Source organism: Thalassophryne amazonica, chromosome 14 (assembly GCF_902500255.1).
Source record: "Thalassophryne amazonica chromosome 14, fThaAma1.1, whole genome shotgun sequence".
NCBI classification, from domain to species: domain Eukaryota; kingdom Metazoa; phylum Chordata; class Actinopteri; order Batrachoidiformes; family Batrachoididae; genus Thalassophryne; species Thalassophryne amazonica.
In genome coordinates, this window is record NC_047116.1 from 51,934,689 (window position 1) to 51,952,661 (window position 17,973).

Genomic DNA, 17,973 nt, shown 5'->3' on the forward strand with positions numbered 1-17,973 from the left:
GGTCCTTGGTTGATCTGAAGCATCTCCTGGAGGGCAACAGGTCAAACAGGGGGTAGGCAGGGTGTGAGGGGTCTCCTGTGATGGCCTTGGTTCTCCTAAGGCAGCAGGATGTGGCAACGTTTTCCAGGCTGTGCAGAGGGCAGCCGATGATCTTTTGGGCAGTGTTTATGACCCTCTCCAGTGGCTTTCTGTCTTCAGCTCTGGAGCCTGAGTGCCACACACCAAGACAGTATGTCAGTACGCTCTCCACTGATGAGTATTAGAAGGCCAGCAATAGCTTTGTCTCCAAGTTGTTCTTCTGGAGGACACACAGGAAGTGTAGCCACTGCAGAGCCTTCTTAACCAGAGCCCCGATGTTGGAGTCAGTGCCCAGAAACCTGAAGTTGGTGACAGTTTCCACCTGTTCCCATTCATGAGGAGGAGGAGGTGATCTTGTCTGTTTTTCCTGATGCCCATGATAAGTTATTTTGTCTTTTGAACATTCGGGGTCAGGTCGTTCTCTGAGCACCACAGTGACGGTTCCTCCACCTTGGCCCTCCTCGTCACACATTAGTCCAACCACTGTGGTATCATCGACATATTTTATGTTGTGGTTGGTGGGGTGGGTTGGAGAGCAGTCGTACAGGGTGTACAGAGCAGGTGTACAGGGTGTATAGTAAAGGGTTCAGAACGCAACCTTGAGGGGAACCAGTGCTGAATGTGAGTGTAGAGGAGTGGTGGGGGCTGAGTCTCACAGACTGTGGGTGGCTCATCAGGAAGTTTTTAATCCAGTTACAGGTGGAGAGGGGATTTGTAATTTCAATCGGTTGGTGATGAGAATGTCTGGTATCATGTTGTTAAAGGCTGAGCTGTAGTCCACGAAGAGCATGCTCACATAGCTCTTCTTGTTCTCCAGGTGGCTCAGTGCTGTGTGGAGAGCGAAGGCGATGGCGTCATCTGTTGACCAGTTTGCCCTGCAAACTGGTGGGGGTCGAGGTACTTCATGATTAAGGATGTCAAGGTGATGGGTCTGTAATCATTCAGGCTGTCTATGGCCTGTTTGTTGGGGATGGGGACAGTGGCGGAGGCCTTCACACATGTGGCAGTGGTGGCATGTGTCAGGGAGAGGTTGTAGAGTTTTGGTGAGGATCCCTGCCATTTGGTCTGCACATGCTGCACATGCACACCACCCCCAGGATACCTTCAGGGATAGCAGCTTTCCTGGAGTTCACTGTTTTTAGGTTTTTCCTCACGTCATGCTCATGGAGAGAGAAATGAGAAGCTGGATTGCTGAAACCATGGGGAGTTAGTGTCTGCAGGCGTGTGGTGGTGGTCAAGAACTGGGCAAAGAAGCTGTTTAGCTCCTCTGCCAATGTGCTGGCCTCAGGTGCAGGGGCATACCCACATGCATGCCGTGTAGGAAAAGGCCCTCCAAAACCCCTCAAAAGTTCACTTTTGAACACATTTTAATGACTTTTTTGTACATAATAATTAACCAGATTTGAATACTTTGAAAAAAGTATATATTTATTATTATTAACTTAGAATTTGTAATATTTATTGACTTTGAAACCAAGACTGGTTTTGACTGTTTTTGTCTGAGCCAACTGAATCAAGCATGCGCAGCCAAGGTGTCTGAAATTCCACAGCGCTGGAAAATAATAATTATTCCTGACTTTTTTGAAAGAATCTGTTCAGCAGGATCACTGTTCTGTATGAATTTGTATCTGTGGGTTAACATTTATTGTTTTTATTCTGAAAGGATTATAAAATTAATTATTGTTGTTAGCCTCTCACACCAGAGAATGTAGACATCCTCATCATTCCATGCATCTTAGAGGAATTTGAAGTTATAAGCTTTGCTGCATTTCTTATTTTTTTCCACTCATTCCTTCATTTTCTTCCACTTATCTAGGTCCGGGTCATGGTGGCAGTTGACCAAGCAGCTCATTCCACTCTTCCCTATCCTATTCCCTATTTTCTAACTCTTTCCAAGGCATTCTTAAGCCACAGATTTTGAGAATGCGTATTTGTTTTTATTTGCTGATGCAATTCATATTGTAATTTAATACAACAATTAAGTATTTTATTTTAAAATATTATGTAAAACATTGGACATTTTGTTTTCATTTTTCATTCAAAATCTTCTTGTTTTGTTTGCTAATTTTTTTGTATGGAAAATGAAATAATATTTATCTTTTTTCCTGGTCCGGAATATGATACAGTACCTGGCTTAAAATCTCTATCCAATCAAAACCATAGGTCTTGTGATGCATGACATCCCTAGTTTCATCCATGTGATTAATATAGGTTTGAGAGAAAAAACAAAACAAAAACAAAAACAAAAAAACTAATAATTAGTAACAAATGACAGCAATAGTTTTAAAGTTAATTCAAATTTGACTTTATTTCAGTGCTGGTTGCCTTACGTTGTTGCCTTTTCTTTTGTACAGTGTGGTTTGCATTAGTTTTGGTCTCAACGTTTTTTTTTATCTCATGTGCAACTCAAAGATTTATAATTGACATTTTCTTTTAATCAAGCCTAAAATGAATAAACATGAACCCATTGCAATATGACTTGAGGAAAGGCAAGTTCAAGAACAATTTTGTTTAGACCTTGCAGATAAAGTCAGACCACGTAGTCCGGCATGTATTACTCAGGAGAAAATGGGCTTGATTGTGCAGGTCAAAGGTGACGAGGTTCAATTATAAAGCAGTGGAACAGGGCTGCAGTCTGAGCCGCCTACATCATTTAAATTTAGGATGTGTCTGATGAGCCCTGACAGACTGCACTCATTCCTGTGGGGGAAGATGCTGTTGTTGCCAGATGTGGAGAGAGTTATGCATGAACATATGCTCCAGGAAACTATATATATGCATGTGACATATGTACCGACACGTTTATTCTCCCTGGACACACACACACACTGGTGTTTTCTCAGGGAGTGAGAAAAGTCCATCCTGCTGGGCTGCATTCACTCCCACCTGCTCCAGCAGGAACAGAAAACAGAGGGGTCGGGAACGGTCCGTTCTTCCTCTCAGTTAATCACGGAGACTGACAGTGTTTTGGAAAAAAATCACCAAAGAAGTTGACCCAGGCAGAGGAGGAGCGTCTGATTAGAGAAGATGAGGAACTTGATACAATCCTAAACTAGACTGCACAAGGAATATGTAAACTAGGGTGCAGAGTAGGCGGCTGCGGTGTCAAAATGGATAAAAGTAGAACTGGTGATAAGCAGGATTCTGTGCTGGCTTGGGATGTTAATGAAGCAAGTTCAGCTGTACACGCCACTTGAATTTGTCAGATGTGAGAGCTTGTGTTTGCATTGCCTAAAAATCTCCAAATTGTAAAAAAAAAAAAAAAAAATCATTTTTAATGCTAGAATAATAGTTGTAAATCAATTATTTTAACATTGCAGCATCCAGTATCACCGGAGCTGGACAATGATTTGAAAAGGCTTAAGATCTGGTGCATCACCATCACAGAATGAAAAAAAAAAAAAGAACAAACTCTGAAATCAAAATGAGATTTAGTTCCACATGTGCATGTGACCTGTAGCTGATCTTAAAATATCAGACTCTGAGTATCTCTGCTTCCTTGTTCATACCGCGTGTCTGATCTGTGCTATGGGGCGAGGGGGGAGCAAGAAGCCAGAATTGGGCTACATATTTATGTAAACATAGCCTAAAAGAACCCTGAAAGATTGAGACTCCGGATGAATATTTTTCTTTTCCAAAACTTGTGGCCCACTGAGGACTACAAATAAGGGTTTGTTTGTGCAAGTTCTCATCCAGCACACAGTGGATTAAGTTTGAGGTGCCGGGCGGGTTTGGGGATACTCACAAACCCCCAGCTGAGCACCGCTGAGTTGGAGTTCACCGCAGTAGACGAGAGGGTCACCTCCTTCTGCCTTCGGGTTGTTAGGGGTGGCGGTGGGGCTCTGACTGTTGTTTGTGCATATGCACCGAAGAGCAGTTCAGAGTATTCAACCTTCTTGGAGTCATTGGCTTGAGTCCTGCATGGGGCTCCAGTGGGGGGAATTCGTTGTTCTGCTTGGGGACTTCAATGCACATGTGGGCAAAGACAGAGACACCTGGAGAGGTGTGATTGGGAGGAATGGCCTCTCTGATCCAAACCTGAGTGGTTGTTTGTTATTGGACTTCTGTGCTAGTCATGGAGTGTCCATAACAAACACCATGTCGAACATAAGGATGCTCATAAGTGTACATGGTAACACATGTGGATGCTTGTTGGAGAACTGACGTTCCTAATTTACCTCTTGATTTTAACTGGGAAGCAGTTTGGAACTCTGTGCTTTGTTCATCCAAGATCCTTGATCATCAGCAAATTCACCTGAACTTTATTCACAGGACATACATGATGCCTCTATACAAAAGGAAGCTCAAAGCTGACCTGAACTGTACCTTGTGTCACACAAACTCTGTGACGACATTTTTTCATTTGGTTTAGTGGTGTCCAGGTGTGTTTTATTTTTTAGAAGTAGTAAGGAAAGGTTTGTCCAGGCTTTTACATGTTAATATTCCTTTATCACCGGTGGTTTTGATGCTGATTGATATGACTCAACTTAAGTTGCGCATGATGGTGGCAATAAGGTGGAAACCCCCACATTCTTTGTCTTACTGTCAGTGAGTGATGTCTTTCATAGATGTAGCATATTTAGAGTTGTCCACTACATGTGTACATAATGCTAAGGAGGAAAGTATCATTCTCTGGAATTGAGTAGTGGTTGACCTTAAAGCCTTTTTGATGTGAGGCTACCTTTGGTGTGGTGTTGGTAGATAGGAGCCATATTTCGAGAGTGTGCGTATGTGGCAGTTTCCGTGAGGTTGTCCTGGGTCTGTGCATGTTTATTTTATTTTTGTTTAATGATGTAAGTTCTTGGTATGTGTTTTGTTTGTTATAAAACATAAATAAATAAAAAAAATTTGGTCACAAAGTTTACATGTTAACAGAGCACCTTAGGCCGAAGGTCGAAAATCGATTTTGTCATTGTATCATCTAATCTGAGGCAGCATGTTCTGGACACTTGGATGAAGAGGGGGCAGAGCTGTCAACTGATCACCACCTGGTGGTGAGTTGGATCAGAGAATGGGGGAGGGGGTTTGGACAGACCTGGTAAGCCCAAATGTCTATTGCGGGTGAATTGGCAACATCTGGAGGAGCCCACTGTCTAAGTGATCTTTAACTCACACCTCCAACAGAGCTTTTTCTGGCATTCCTGTGAAGGTTGGGGCATGAACCAGAATGGGCAATGTTCAAAGCTTTCATTTCATCATCCTCACAGAGACGTGGCTTAATCACACCGTTCCAGACAATAACATCCAGGTGCATGGACTACAACATGCCAGATGGTCAGGAGCCATGCTCTCAGTGGTAAATCTCGAGGAGGTAGCGTATGTATTTTCATCAATAACAACTGGTGTACAAATGCCAAAATTGTCTCAAGTCGCTTTTCTGGGGATATAGAATTTCTAACACTTACACGCTGACCATTCTACATGCCAAGTGAATTCACAGCCATCAACATCACAGCTGTGTACATTCCACCCAGTTTGAACACAGAGGAGACACTGTCTACATGGTATCAGTCTGTGAGCTCAATGCAGAACTTTTTTAAAGTTTTTTTTTTTTCGCTTTTATTTATTTTTAAACAATAATAAGACAACATTAAGGATCACATACAACAATAAGAACACAAAAAAACATAAAATAAATAAATAACACCAACAGGGGAAAATACTTGAAATCCCATGTATACAGAAAAGTCTTCTTTTCAGTGTTGCAATGAACTTATCTTCTTATCGTCAGTGTCGCTGATCTTGTTCCTATATATCATCCATTTCTCCCATTTCTCTTCAAATTGGGCTTTCCACAGTATCAACATATATGTAAATTTTTCAATCAAATAGATCTCAATAATTAGTGTCCATTGTTCCATGGTTGGAGGGGGTCAGGTTGATGCCACTTCCTTGATATAGATTTTTTTACAAGCTACTGTCAATATTTTTTAACAAATATTGATCTTTTCCTTGTACATATTCTACTGAAAGGTTTCCTAAGTACAGTGTAATTGCATTCAACGGTAGGTTGTATCCCATAATTTTTATAATTTCTCTGTTTATGTTTTCCCAATAGTTATTTATTTTTGAACATTTCCAAAATAGATGGCTATGATTTACATTTACTGATCCACAGTTTCTACAGCATGGTATAGATTGGTTCAGATATTTTACTTTTTATCTTAGGTGATGAAATAATGGATCAGGTTTTTCCATGGAAATTCCCTCCATTTCTGAGAACAAGTGGTTGTTTGGTGGTTTTCCACATGTTTAGCCAGTCCTTGCTTGTTATTTCAGGAGTTAATTCCTTTTTTTTCATTGTATCTTAATATATTCCATTGAGCATTTAGTAGTATTCATTATAAGTACAACCCCAATTCCAGTGAAGTTGGGACATTGTGTAAAATGTAAATAAAAAGAATACAATGCTTTGCAAATCCTCTTCAACCTATATTGAATTGAATACACCACAAAGACAAGATATTTTATGTTCAAATTGATAAGCTTTATTGTTTTTGTGCAAATATTTGCTCATTTTGAAATGGATGCTTGCAACATGTTTCAAAAAAGCTGGGTCAGTGGTATGTTTACCACTGTGTTACATCACCTTTCCTTCTAACAGCACTCAATAAATGTTTGGGAACCAAGGACACTGATGATTGGGTATAAAAGAAACATCCCCAAAAGTCTCAGCCATTCACAAGCAAAGATGGGGCAAGGATCACCACTTTGTGAACAACTACATAAAAAAAATAGTCCAACAGTTTAAGAATAATGCTTCTCAAGTTGCAATTGCAAGGAATTTAGGGATTCCATCATCTACAGTCCATAATATAATCAGAAAATTCAGAAAATCTGGAAAACTTTCTACATGTAAATGGCAAGGCCGAAAACCAACATTGAATGCCCGTGACCTTCGATCCCTCAGGCGGCACTGCATTAAAAACAGACATCACTGTGTAACGGATCTTACTGCGTAGGCTCAGGAACATTTCAGAAAACCATTGTCAGTTAACACAGTTCATTGCTACATCTACAAGTGCAAGTTAAAACTGTACCATGCAAAGCGAAAGTTATACATCAACAACATCCACAAATGCCGCTGGCTTCTCTGGGCCCAAGCTCATTTGAAATGGACAGACGCAAAGTGGAAAAGTGTGCTGTGGTCTGATGAGTCCACATTTCAAACTGTTTTTGGAAATCATGGACATCATGTTCTCTGGACAAAAGAGGAAAAAGTCCATCCAGATCGTTACTAGCCTTAAGTTCAAAAGCCAGCATCTGTGATGGTATTGGGGTGTGTTAGTGCCCATGACATGGGCAACTTACACATCTGTGATGGCACCATCAATGCTGAAAGGTAAATCCAGGTTTTGGAGCAACACATGCTGCCATACAAACAATGTCTTTTTCAGGGACGTCCCTGCTTATTTCAGCAAGAAAATGGCAAGCAACATTCTGCAAGTGTTACAACAGCGTGGCTTCATCATAAAAGAGTGTGGGTACTAGACTGGCCTCCCTGCAGTCCGGACCTGTCGGCCATTGAAAACGTGTGGTGCATTATGAAGCACAAAATACGACAGTGGAGACCCCGGACTATTGAACAACTGAAGTCGTACATCAAGCAAGAATTGGCAGAATTTCACCTACAAAGCTTCAACAATTAGTGTCCTCAGTTCCCAAACACTTGAGTGTTGTTAGAAGGAAAGATGATGTAACACAGTGGTAAACATACCACTGTCCCAGCTCTTTTGAAACGTGTTGCGGGCATCCTGGATGTTATATGGGCCTTGACCAACTTTTCAATGCACTTCATCAAGATGGGTGTGAGTGCTATGAGCCGGTAGTCATTCAAAGTTGTGGCTGGGATTTTTTGGGTAGTGGTATGATGGTGGTGGCTTTGGAGCATGCTGGTATGATGGCATGGCTAAGAGAGGTGTTGAAGGTATCTGTAAGAACATGTGTAATGAGTCAGCACAGTCTCTAACCACATGCCCAAGTATGTTGTCAGGACCTGCAACTTTCCGGGGTTCACCTTGAGTAGGGTCCTCTGCACGTCAGCTGGGTCCTGATGAAGTGTTTCATTGTCCGAGCAGGGAGGGATTTTTGTTGGTGTAGTGGTGTTCTTTTCTTCAAACCGGCTGAAGAAGGTGTTAAGTGAGTTGAGGAAGTCTGTGTTGTCCTCACACTGTGGGGATGTTGGCCTGTAGTCAGTCACTGACTGGATGCCTTGCCACAGGTGTCTGGAGTCTTTTGTGTCTATGAAGCATGAATGGATCTTCTATCCATAGGCGTGCTTGGCTGCTCTCACACCTCGGTTCAAGTTGGGGGATCAGTGTAGATGAAATGGGAGTAGACCAAATGGGAATAAACCCAAGTTGTCCCTGGTAGATCTAAGGGCTTCATTGTCCCCAGACTTGAAAGCAGTGTTCCATGTTCTCAGGAGCTGACATACCTCCCTGGTGGATCACAATTTTTTGTTAGCTCTCATGGTGATGTTTTTGATGACGGTGCATCTTTCATGCATTTGGATATATATCTCTTCAGAGACTCAGTATATTCCATTAGATTGAAATGCTGGTTGATAGTGGCAGCCTCCCTAAAAACAGTCCAGTCTGTGCAGTCAAAACAGTCCTGGAGAGATGAAATAGTTCACTCTGGCCATGCTCTTATGTCCTTCACAGATAGATTGGTCTTGGTTAATTGTGATCTTTAAGATGGAATTTGCACAACAGAGAGATTGACTGAGTTCCACAGGTGGGTATGGGGAACAGCTCTAAATGCCTATTTGATGTTGGTGTAGACCTGGTCAAGAGTGTTCTCTCCACTGGTTGCAAAGTTTACATGTTTGTACAAGTAATAATGTGGACGTACTGTCTTCAGTTTGGCTTGATTGAAATTGCCGGGTTCTGCAGCAGTACAGACATTTAATTACCTACCAGCAAAAAAAAAAAAAAGCAAAATAAATATGAATTTATCTGGAATAGGGAGGCAATAAAATATTTGGGAATAACGGTTACACAAAATTTAAATACAATGTGTGAAAAAAAAACTATCAAGATATCACAAGAGAAATTCAAAAAGATATACGTACAAAGACAGAACACATTACCTCTGGATTTTAGTTCAAAAATTTAAATTATAAGAGTGAATATTTTACAGAGGTTACTCTGTCTATTTCAGTCATTACCAATTAAGATACCCCAAACTTTTTTTTTTAACTTGGAATAGGTGAATATCTCAATTTATTTGGTGAGGTAAAAGACGCAGAGTCAGATATGTAATTCTTCAGCTATCTAAAGAACAAGGGGGCTTTGCCCTCCCCACTTTAGAAAATTATTACATTGCAGTACAATTGAAATATGTTTACTGTTGGTGCAATCCAAACTATGAAGAAAAGTGGAAGGATATAGAAAAAGATGTTAATAATGTCCAAATAAAAACTCTGATTGGTGATATAGAACGATATGATAAACTCAAAAGCAACATGAACCCAATAATAACTTTCACACTAGAAACATGGTATAAAGCTATAAAAAATAATCTACAGAAACATATTAATACATTAAAATGGATAGTATATGATACTAATTTCAAACCTGCCCAAGAGCTGGGATATAAGCAATAATTAATAAAATGAATTACAACATGAAGAATGCTGGAAAAAGAGGGGAGATTAATGAGGTTTGAGAAAATGAAAGATGCATTCGGTTTTGACAAATATGATTTTTTTCGGTATTTACAAACAAGAGATTACTATAACAGGGAAATTAGGAAGATTCCCCACATGGGAGAGAACACAGTGATCAAAATGATTTTTAAAGCATATGAAGGAAAGATGATCAATCTCATATCCAAATCTCAAATTGATTTAGATTGGCCTAGACCTCATTTAATTGGTCACCAAAATAATTAACAATTTTAGGGTTTAATAATTATTATTTAATTTGGATAAACTAATCCTCGGGGCACCACCTATGTGAAGCATATGTTGTGTGGGCCGCCAGAAGAGGAGGTACTGCTGGCCCACCACCAGAGGGCGCAGCCGCCTCACAGGAGCAGCCAGGGTGACAGCTGTCACGCATCACCTGCAACAGCTGTTACCAATCATCTGATCGGCAGGAGTATATCAGCAGGACGACGTCTCCACCTCTTTGCCGAGATATCATTTCTACCAAGAAGGTAATAATCTCAGCTGACTGCTTGACAGTAACTTTTGTGATTTTTGTGAGTGATTGCAGAACTTTCCAACGAGAGGTGGAGGCAGTTTACCTGCCGTTCGGATTCCTGGGTGCGAACGCGCCCTCCTTTAATTGTTCTTTATTCCTCGCCAGCAGTACCAGGTCCGACACGCGGAGGCAGTGGCCACCTGGGAATTCGGGACTTGGCGGCTCCAGTATTCCCGGGGTCTGGTGGCGGAGGAAACCGTGTGGTTCCGGTTCTACTTTGGAGAGGCGTCTCCTATCTTCGAGCCTGCCCACACGACACCTGTGTGAATTTGACTTTGTCCATTATTGTAATCTGTTGTACTTGTTGTGCATATTCACAACAGTAAAGTGTGTTATTTGACCTATTCCATTGTCCGTTCATTTGCGCCCCCTGTTGTGGGTCCGTGTACTTACACTTTCACAACAGGATATCTCGGCCAACGTCATGGACCCCGTGGGGCGTCAACCGGCTGTTGAACGGCCAATGGAAGAACAGGGCGCACTGGCGTCCGCAGGAGGAATGATCGGTGAGTTGCAGCGGATCCTCACCGCTTTCACGGCTCGGTTGGATTTAATGACCGAGCAGAACGTCCTCCTTAACCGCAGGGTGGAGGCTCTCGCCGCGCAGGTGGAAGCGCGCCCTCAGGGCGCTGCTGCGGCTCTCCCTCCTGTCGACCCTGTGCGTAACAGTGACGTTCCACAGGTCGTTCAATGACCCCTCCCACCTTCCCCTGAAGCATACATAAGCCCTCCAGAGCCGTACGGGGGTTGTGTGGAGACATGCGCGGACTTTCTTATGCAGTGTTCGCTCGTCTTTGCACAACGTCCCGTCATGTACGCGACTGATGCTAGTAAGATAGCTTATGTAATTAATCTGCTTCGCGGCAAGGCACGCGCTTGGGCTACAGCGCTTTGGGAGCAAAATTCACGGCTCCTTCTGACATATGATGGGTTTGTGAGGGAGTTCAGAACAGTGTTCGATCATCCAAATAGAGGAGAGACCGCTTCAGCCGTGCTGTTGTCAATGAGACAGGGGCGCCGGAGCGCAGCTGTTTATGCAGTCGACTTCCGCATCGCGGCTGCGAGGTCCGGCTGGAATAACACTGCCCTCCGCGCCGCCTTCGTAAACGGACTGTCGTTGGTCCTGAAGGAGCTCCTGGTGGCCAAGGACGAACCGCGGGATTTAGACGGGCTTATTGATCTCGTTATACGATTAGACAATCGGTTAGAGGAATGCCGTCGGGAGCGAGGCGAAGGACGTGACCGGATACGCGCCGCCCCTCTCCCTTCCGGGTTCGAAAAGGGGCCGCCCTCCCCACGCTCCACAGCCGCAGCGCTTTGTGGGGCAACAGCTCCCCCTGTTGACGTTGTTAGGGAAACGCACAGGGCCAAAATGGGGAGGCTGATCCGTGGAGAGTGTTTTCTCTGCAGCTCAACAGAGCACACACAGAGAGACTGCCCCAAACGGCCAAAACGTCAACACTCGCCCTTAGAGACTGGGCTAAGAGGGGGTCAAGACATTCAAGTGAGACACACACAAATTGCCACACGACTCCCAGTCACAATCCTGAGCGGGGATTTAACCCTTCAAGCCCGAGCACTGGTGGACACGGGGTCAGAAGGGAATCTGCTAGACAGCAGATGGGCAAAGGAGGTAGGGCTCCCTCTGGTGGCGCTTCCTATGCCATTGCAGGTGCGGGCACTAGATGGCACCCTCCTCCCTTTACTCACACACAAGACACCACCAGTAACTCTGGTGGTGTCTGGAAACCACCGGGAGGAGATTGAGTTTTTTGTAACTCCTTCTACCACCCGCGTGATTTTTGGGCATCCCATGGATGTTAAAGCACAATCCCCGGATCGATTGGCCGTCTGGGGTGGTGGTTCAGTGGAGCGAAACCTGCCATCGGGTGTGTTTAGGATCCTCGGTTCCTCCCGGTTCCCAGGCTAAGGAGGAGGTCAAAGTCCCTCCCAATTTGACGGCAGTGCCGGTTGAGTACCACGATCTTGCTGACGTCTTCAGCAAGGATCTGGCACTCACCTTTCCCCCGCACCGTCCGTACGATTGTGCCATTGATTTGGTTCCAGGCGCTGAGTTCCCGTCCAGCAGGCTGTACAACCTCTCACGACCTGAGCGCGAATCAATGGAGACCTACATCCGGGACTCATTAGCTGCCGGGCTGATCCGGAACTCCACCTCCCCGATGGGGGCAGGTTTCTTTTTTGTGGGCAAGAAAGATGGCGGACTTCGTCCATGTATTGATTACAGGGGGCTGAATGAGATTACGGTTCGCAACCGATACCCGTTGCCATTATTAGATTCCGTGTTCACCCCCCTGCATGGAGCCAAAATCTTTACTAAGGTGGATCTTAGAAATGCGTATCACCTGGTTCGGATCCGGAAGGGAGACGAATGGAAGACGGCATTTAACGCCCCGTTAGGTCACTTTGAGTACCTGGTCATGCCGTTCGGCCTCACAAACGCCCCCGCGACGTTCCAAGCATTGGTTAATGATGTCTTGCGGGATTTCCTGCACCGATTCGTCTTCGTATATCTAGACGATATCCTCATCTTTTCTCCGGATCCTGAGACTCATGTCCGGCATGTACGTCAGGTCCTGGAGCGGTTGTTGGAGAACCGGCTGTTTGTGAAGGGCGAGAAGTGCGAGTTTCACCGCACTTCTTTGTCCTTCCTGGGGTTCATCATCTCCCCCAACTCCGTCGCTCCTGATCCGGCCAAGGTTGCGGCGGTGAGAGACTGGCCCCAACCCACTAGCCGTAGGAAGCTGCAACAGTTCCTCGGCTTTGCAAATTTTTACAGGAGGTTCATTAAGGGGTATAGTCAGGTAGTTAGCCCCCTGACAGCCCTGACCTCACCAAAAGTCCCCTTCACCTGGTCGGATCGTTGTGATGCCGCGTTCAAGGAGTTGAAACGGCGCTTCTCGTCTGCACCCATTCTGGTGCAGCCCGATCCTAGTCGCCAGTTAGTGGTTGAAGTGGACGCCTCGGACTCAGGGATAGGAGCTGTGCTTTCCCAGAGCGGGAGGACCGATAAGGTCCTTCACCAGTGTGCCTATTTTTCCCGCAGGTTGACCCCAGCCGAACGGAACTATGACGTCGGCAATCGAGAACTCCTTGCGGTGAAAGAGGCTCTTGAAGAGTGGAGACATCTGTTGGAGGGAACATCCGTGCCATTCACGGTTTTCACTGACCACCGGAACCTGGAGTATATCAGGACCGCCAAGCGGCTGAACCCCAGGCAAGCCCGCTGGTCACTGTTCTTCGGCTGTTTTGACTTCCGGATCACCTACCGTCCCGGGACCAAGAACCAGAAATCGGATGCCTTGTCCCGGGTACATGAAGATGAAGTCAAAACGGAGTTGTCGGATCCACCGGAACCCATCATCCCGGAGTCCACTATCATGGCCACCCTCACCTGGGACGTAGAGAGAACCGTCCGGGAGGCCCTGGCACGAAGCCCGGACCCCGGGACTGGGCCGAAGAACAAACTCTACGTCCCACCAGAAGCTAGGGCTGCAGTCCTGGACTTCTGTCACGGCTCTAAGCTCTCCTGTCATCCAGGGGTGCGAAGAACCGTGGCAGTTGTCCGGCAGCGCTTCTGGTGGGCGTCCCTAGAGGCCGACGTCCGGGATTATATCCAGGCCTGCACCACCTGCGCCAGGGGCAAGGCTGACCATCGCAGGGCTTCGGGACTGCTCCAGCCGCTGCCCGTGCCCCATCGCCCCTGGTCCCACATCGGCCTGGATTTTGTCACGGGCCTCCCGCCGTCCCAGGGCAACACCACCATCCTCACGATAGTGGACCGATTCTCCAAGGCGGCCCACTTCGTGGCCCTCCCGAAGCTCCCGACGGCCCAGGAGACAGCAGACCTCCTGGTCCACCACGTCGTCCGGCTGCATGGGATACCATCGGACATCGTTTCGGATCGTGGTCCCCAGTTCTCCTCGCAAGTCTGGAGGAGCTTCTGCCGGGAACTGGGGGCCACGGTGAGTCTCTCATCCGGGTATCATCCCCAGACCAACGGGCAAGCAGAACGGGCCAATCAGGAGGTGGAGCAGGCCCTGCGTTGCGTGACAGCCGCGCACCCGGTGGCCTGGAGTACCCATCTGGCCTGGATCGAGTACGCCCATAACAGCCAGGTGTCGGCAGCCACCGGCCTCTCCCCTTTCGAGGTGTGTCTGGGGTACCAACCTCCTTTGTTTCCGGTGGTTGAGGGAGAGGTCGGTGTGCCCTCGGTCCAGGCCCACCTACGGAAGTGCCGTCGGGTGTGGCGTGCCGCCCGTTCTGCCTTGCTGAAGGCCCGGATGAGGATGAAGGCCCATGCAGACCGTCGGCGGACCCCGGCCCCTACGTACCGGCCAGGGCAGGCAGTGTGGTTGTCTACAAAGGACATACCCCTTCAAGTGGACTCCCCCAAACTGCAGGACCGGTACATCGGTCCATTCAAGATCATCAAGGTACTCAGTCCAGCCGCAGTGAGGCTTCAGCTTCCGGCCTCACTGTGGATCCATCCCGTTTTCCACGTGTCCCGGATTAAGCCCCATCACACCTCACCCCTCTGTACTCCCGGTCCGGCACCACCTCCTGCCCGGATCATCGATGGCGAGCCGGCTTGGACTGTGCGCCGGCTCTTGGATGTCCGTAGGATGGGCCGGGGCTTCCAGTATTTGGTGGACTGGGAGGGGTACGGACCTGAAGAACGCTCCTGGGTGAAGAGGAGCTTCATCCTGGACCCGGCCCTCCTGGCCGATTTCTACCGCCGCCACCCGGACAAACCTGGTCGGGCGCCAGGAGGCGCCCGTTGAGGGGGGGGTCCTGTTGTGTGGGCCGCCAGAAGAGGAGGTACTGCTGGCCCACCACCAGAGGGCGCATCCGCCTCACAGGAGCAGCCAGGGTGACAGCTGTCACGCATCACCTGCAACAGCTGTTACCAATCATCTGATCGGCAGGAGTATATCAGCAGGACGACGTCTCCACCTCTTTGCCGAGATATCGTTTCTACCAAGAAGGTAATAATCTCAGCTGACTGCTTGACAGTAACTTTTGTGATTTTTGTGAGTGATTGCAGAACTTTCCAACGAGAGGTGGAGGCAGCTTACCTGCCGTTCGGATTCCTGGGTGCGAACGCGCCCTCCTTTAATTGTTCTTTATTCCTCGCCAGCAGTACCAGGTCCGACACGCGGAGGCAGTGGCCACCTGGGAATTCGGGACTTGGTGGCTCCAGTATTCCCGGGGTCTGGTGGCGGAGGAAACCGTGTGGTTCCGGTTCTACTTTGGAGAGGCGTCTCCTATCTTCGAGCCTGCCCACACGACACCTGTGTGAATTTGACTTTGTCCATTATTGTAATCTGTTGTACTTGTTGTGCATATTCACAACAGTAAAGTGTGTTATTTGACCTATTCCATTGTCCGTTCATTTGCGCCCCCTGTTGTGGGTCCGTGTACTTACACTTTCACAACAGCATAGGTACTTTAATTTAAACATTCATTAATTTATCAGTCTCAAATTAATTAATCAGTCTTAATTAATCAGTCTCAAGTCTGAAAGTCTGAATTCTACGATACGATTGGCCAAAGGTTTCCTTCTGAACACCAAATGAACCACAACGAAATATTTACAATTTATTTACAATTATACAAGAAATGAACAGTTTACTGGAATTTTTGTGGACAGTGATTAACTCATTGAGTGCCAGCCATTTTCAAAGTTCAGAACATCCCAGTGCCAGGATTTTTTCAGCATTTGAGTGTAGACTTTCCTTTATCATCAGAAAAAAAAACAAAAAAACATTTGTTTGTACCTCTTTCCATTCTTTAGTAATTATCTGCAGAACATGGGTGGGTATCACTAAAAATGCTGATTTCTGACAAAAAAAACTGAGAAAATTGTCTTTTGTGACAAGCAACATTTCAAGCAGAAAATGTCTTTGATTATAATTGTTTTTGCTTCAGTGACATCTCAAACATTATGAAAAGTGATCCTATTGTATAATGCACCAAAAAAAAAAAAAAAAAAAAAAACGTCAGGGGAGGGACTCCATCTGTCTCTTCTTTCGGCGGCGCGTCTTTTCCCTCTGTCTCACACGTATCCGACCTTTTTATTTTTTTCAAAAACCTGATGGATTTGAATCATGTGTGCTTGCACAAGCCAACCTTGAACCTTCGTGCTCATGAGTGAATTTTTTCACGACTGTCGATTGCGTCATTTACTTGTAAGCAGCCTTTGTGTGAGGTGTGTGTTGTGCGCTTGGCATTTTTTCACTCCAAGGAAAAAGACGGAACAACTGGAGCAGTGCGACTCCATCAAATTTTGCCAGAAACTGGCCGACAGCCAGGTGGAAACCATTCGGATTAGGAGCGGTACAACCGGTTTGAAGACGTCTGCACAATGGTGGAGAGTGAGCCGCGCTCCGGTCGGCCATCAACATGCTGAAATGACTGGATGATTTCCAAAGTGAACGCTGTGGTGATGTGGGACCGTCGTGTGACTATCCGAGAAATTGCGGAAGAGGTGGACATCAGCAATTTTTTCGGCACATTCCACTGTGAAAGAAGATTTGGCCATGAAAAGGAGTGGTGGCAAAATTCTGATTAGAATTTAGTGATGAAATTTGAAGTCAATTAATTATAAGAAAATTATTAAACAAGCATATGATAATGTTTAAAAAAGAAGCCACTTTGCATCCATTGACAACAAACCCTTTTTCTGGAACCTTTAACTGGGTCACTTCGCTGGTCCATTGAGAAGATGGTTCGGATGGCCCGCCCGTCTGTCGTTGATGTAGGCTCTTTGCAGCGTGCTCATTTGGGTCAGGGGTTAACTAAGTGGTCTCCCCGGGTGATCCCAAAGGCTTGTGTCAGCTGGCTTTACGGACAGGATGGCTGCTTGCAGTCAGGTCGTCAGCTTGCCCCAGAGGTGTAAGGCATTTGTTGAAAATGGTTTCTGGTAGCTTTTAAAAAAGTTTGTTGGAGCCAGATTAAAAGCCTTTGTGAATTTAGAAAAAAGATAAAACTTTTAAAAAGTTGGAAAATTGCAAAAAGAGGAAAGTCGCTTTTCTGTAATTTCGCTATTATTTTGAAAAGTTCAGATCGGAAGTTCTCTTAAAAGTTCGAAAGACTTGACACACCTTAAAAAGCATCAGGCTGCTACTTTGTTAAATTATCAGAGACTAGCAGCGAATGAATGGAGCCACGTGGTAGCTTTAGCTTAGCTTAGCATGGGGCCTTATTGACCCAAAAATAAAATTAAGCATTTAAGAACAGAAGAGTTGCAAGAGCGGCAAAAGAGAGTGAAGAGAGGTTGAAGAGAGAAAAAAAGAGGAGAAGCAGAACTCTGTTCTAACTTTAAAAGGGGGACTTATGTCACCAAACTCCGCCCATTTAGGGTTTGCCCAAAACTCTTGTCTTCTCACTGCTAGATTTGAACACTAAAAATGTATCCATTTTTTTCCTGGCATGTTAACTAACAATGTTTTCCTTTTCCTTTTTTCCCCTTCTTTTTTTGTTGGTTAACAGTGTTTACAGTTACTTTTTGCACCCCCCCCGGGGCAGCATGCCTCACAGTTTGAAGTCGATGGATACTACAGTTAAGAATTTGTAGAAACAGGAGATGGCTGAAAGGAGTCTCTGTGACATTCTGTTACTGAGCTATTAATAGAAATATGATGAAAAAAAAACAGACTTA

At 45.6% G+C, this 17,973-nt stretch overlaps 1 protein-coding gene across 1 annotated transcript in view; it reads left to right on the forward strand.

Moving 5' to 3' along the window:
• The first annotated feature begins 926 nt into the window (after positions 1-926).
• The window catches only part of LOC117524263 (gamma-crystallin M3-like), a 78,006-nt gene continuing 60,959 nt past the window's right edge, over positions 927-17,973 (forward strand). The window contains exon 1 of the mRNA XM_034186033.1: positions 927-975. Within this exon, the coding sequence (XP_034041924.1) occupies positions 927-975 (49 nt within the window). The remainder of the gene's footprint in view (positions 976-17,973) is intronic.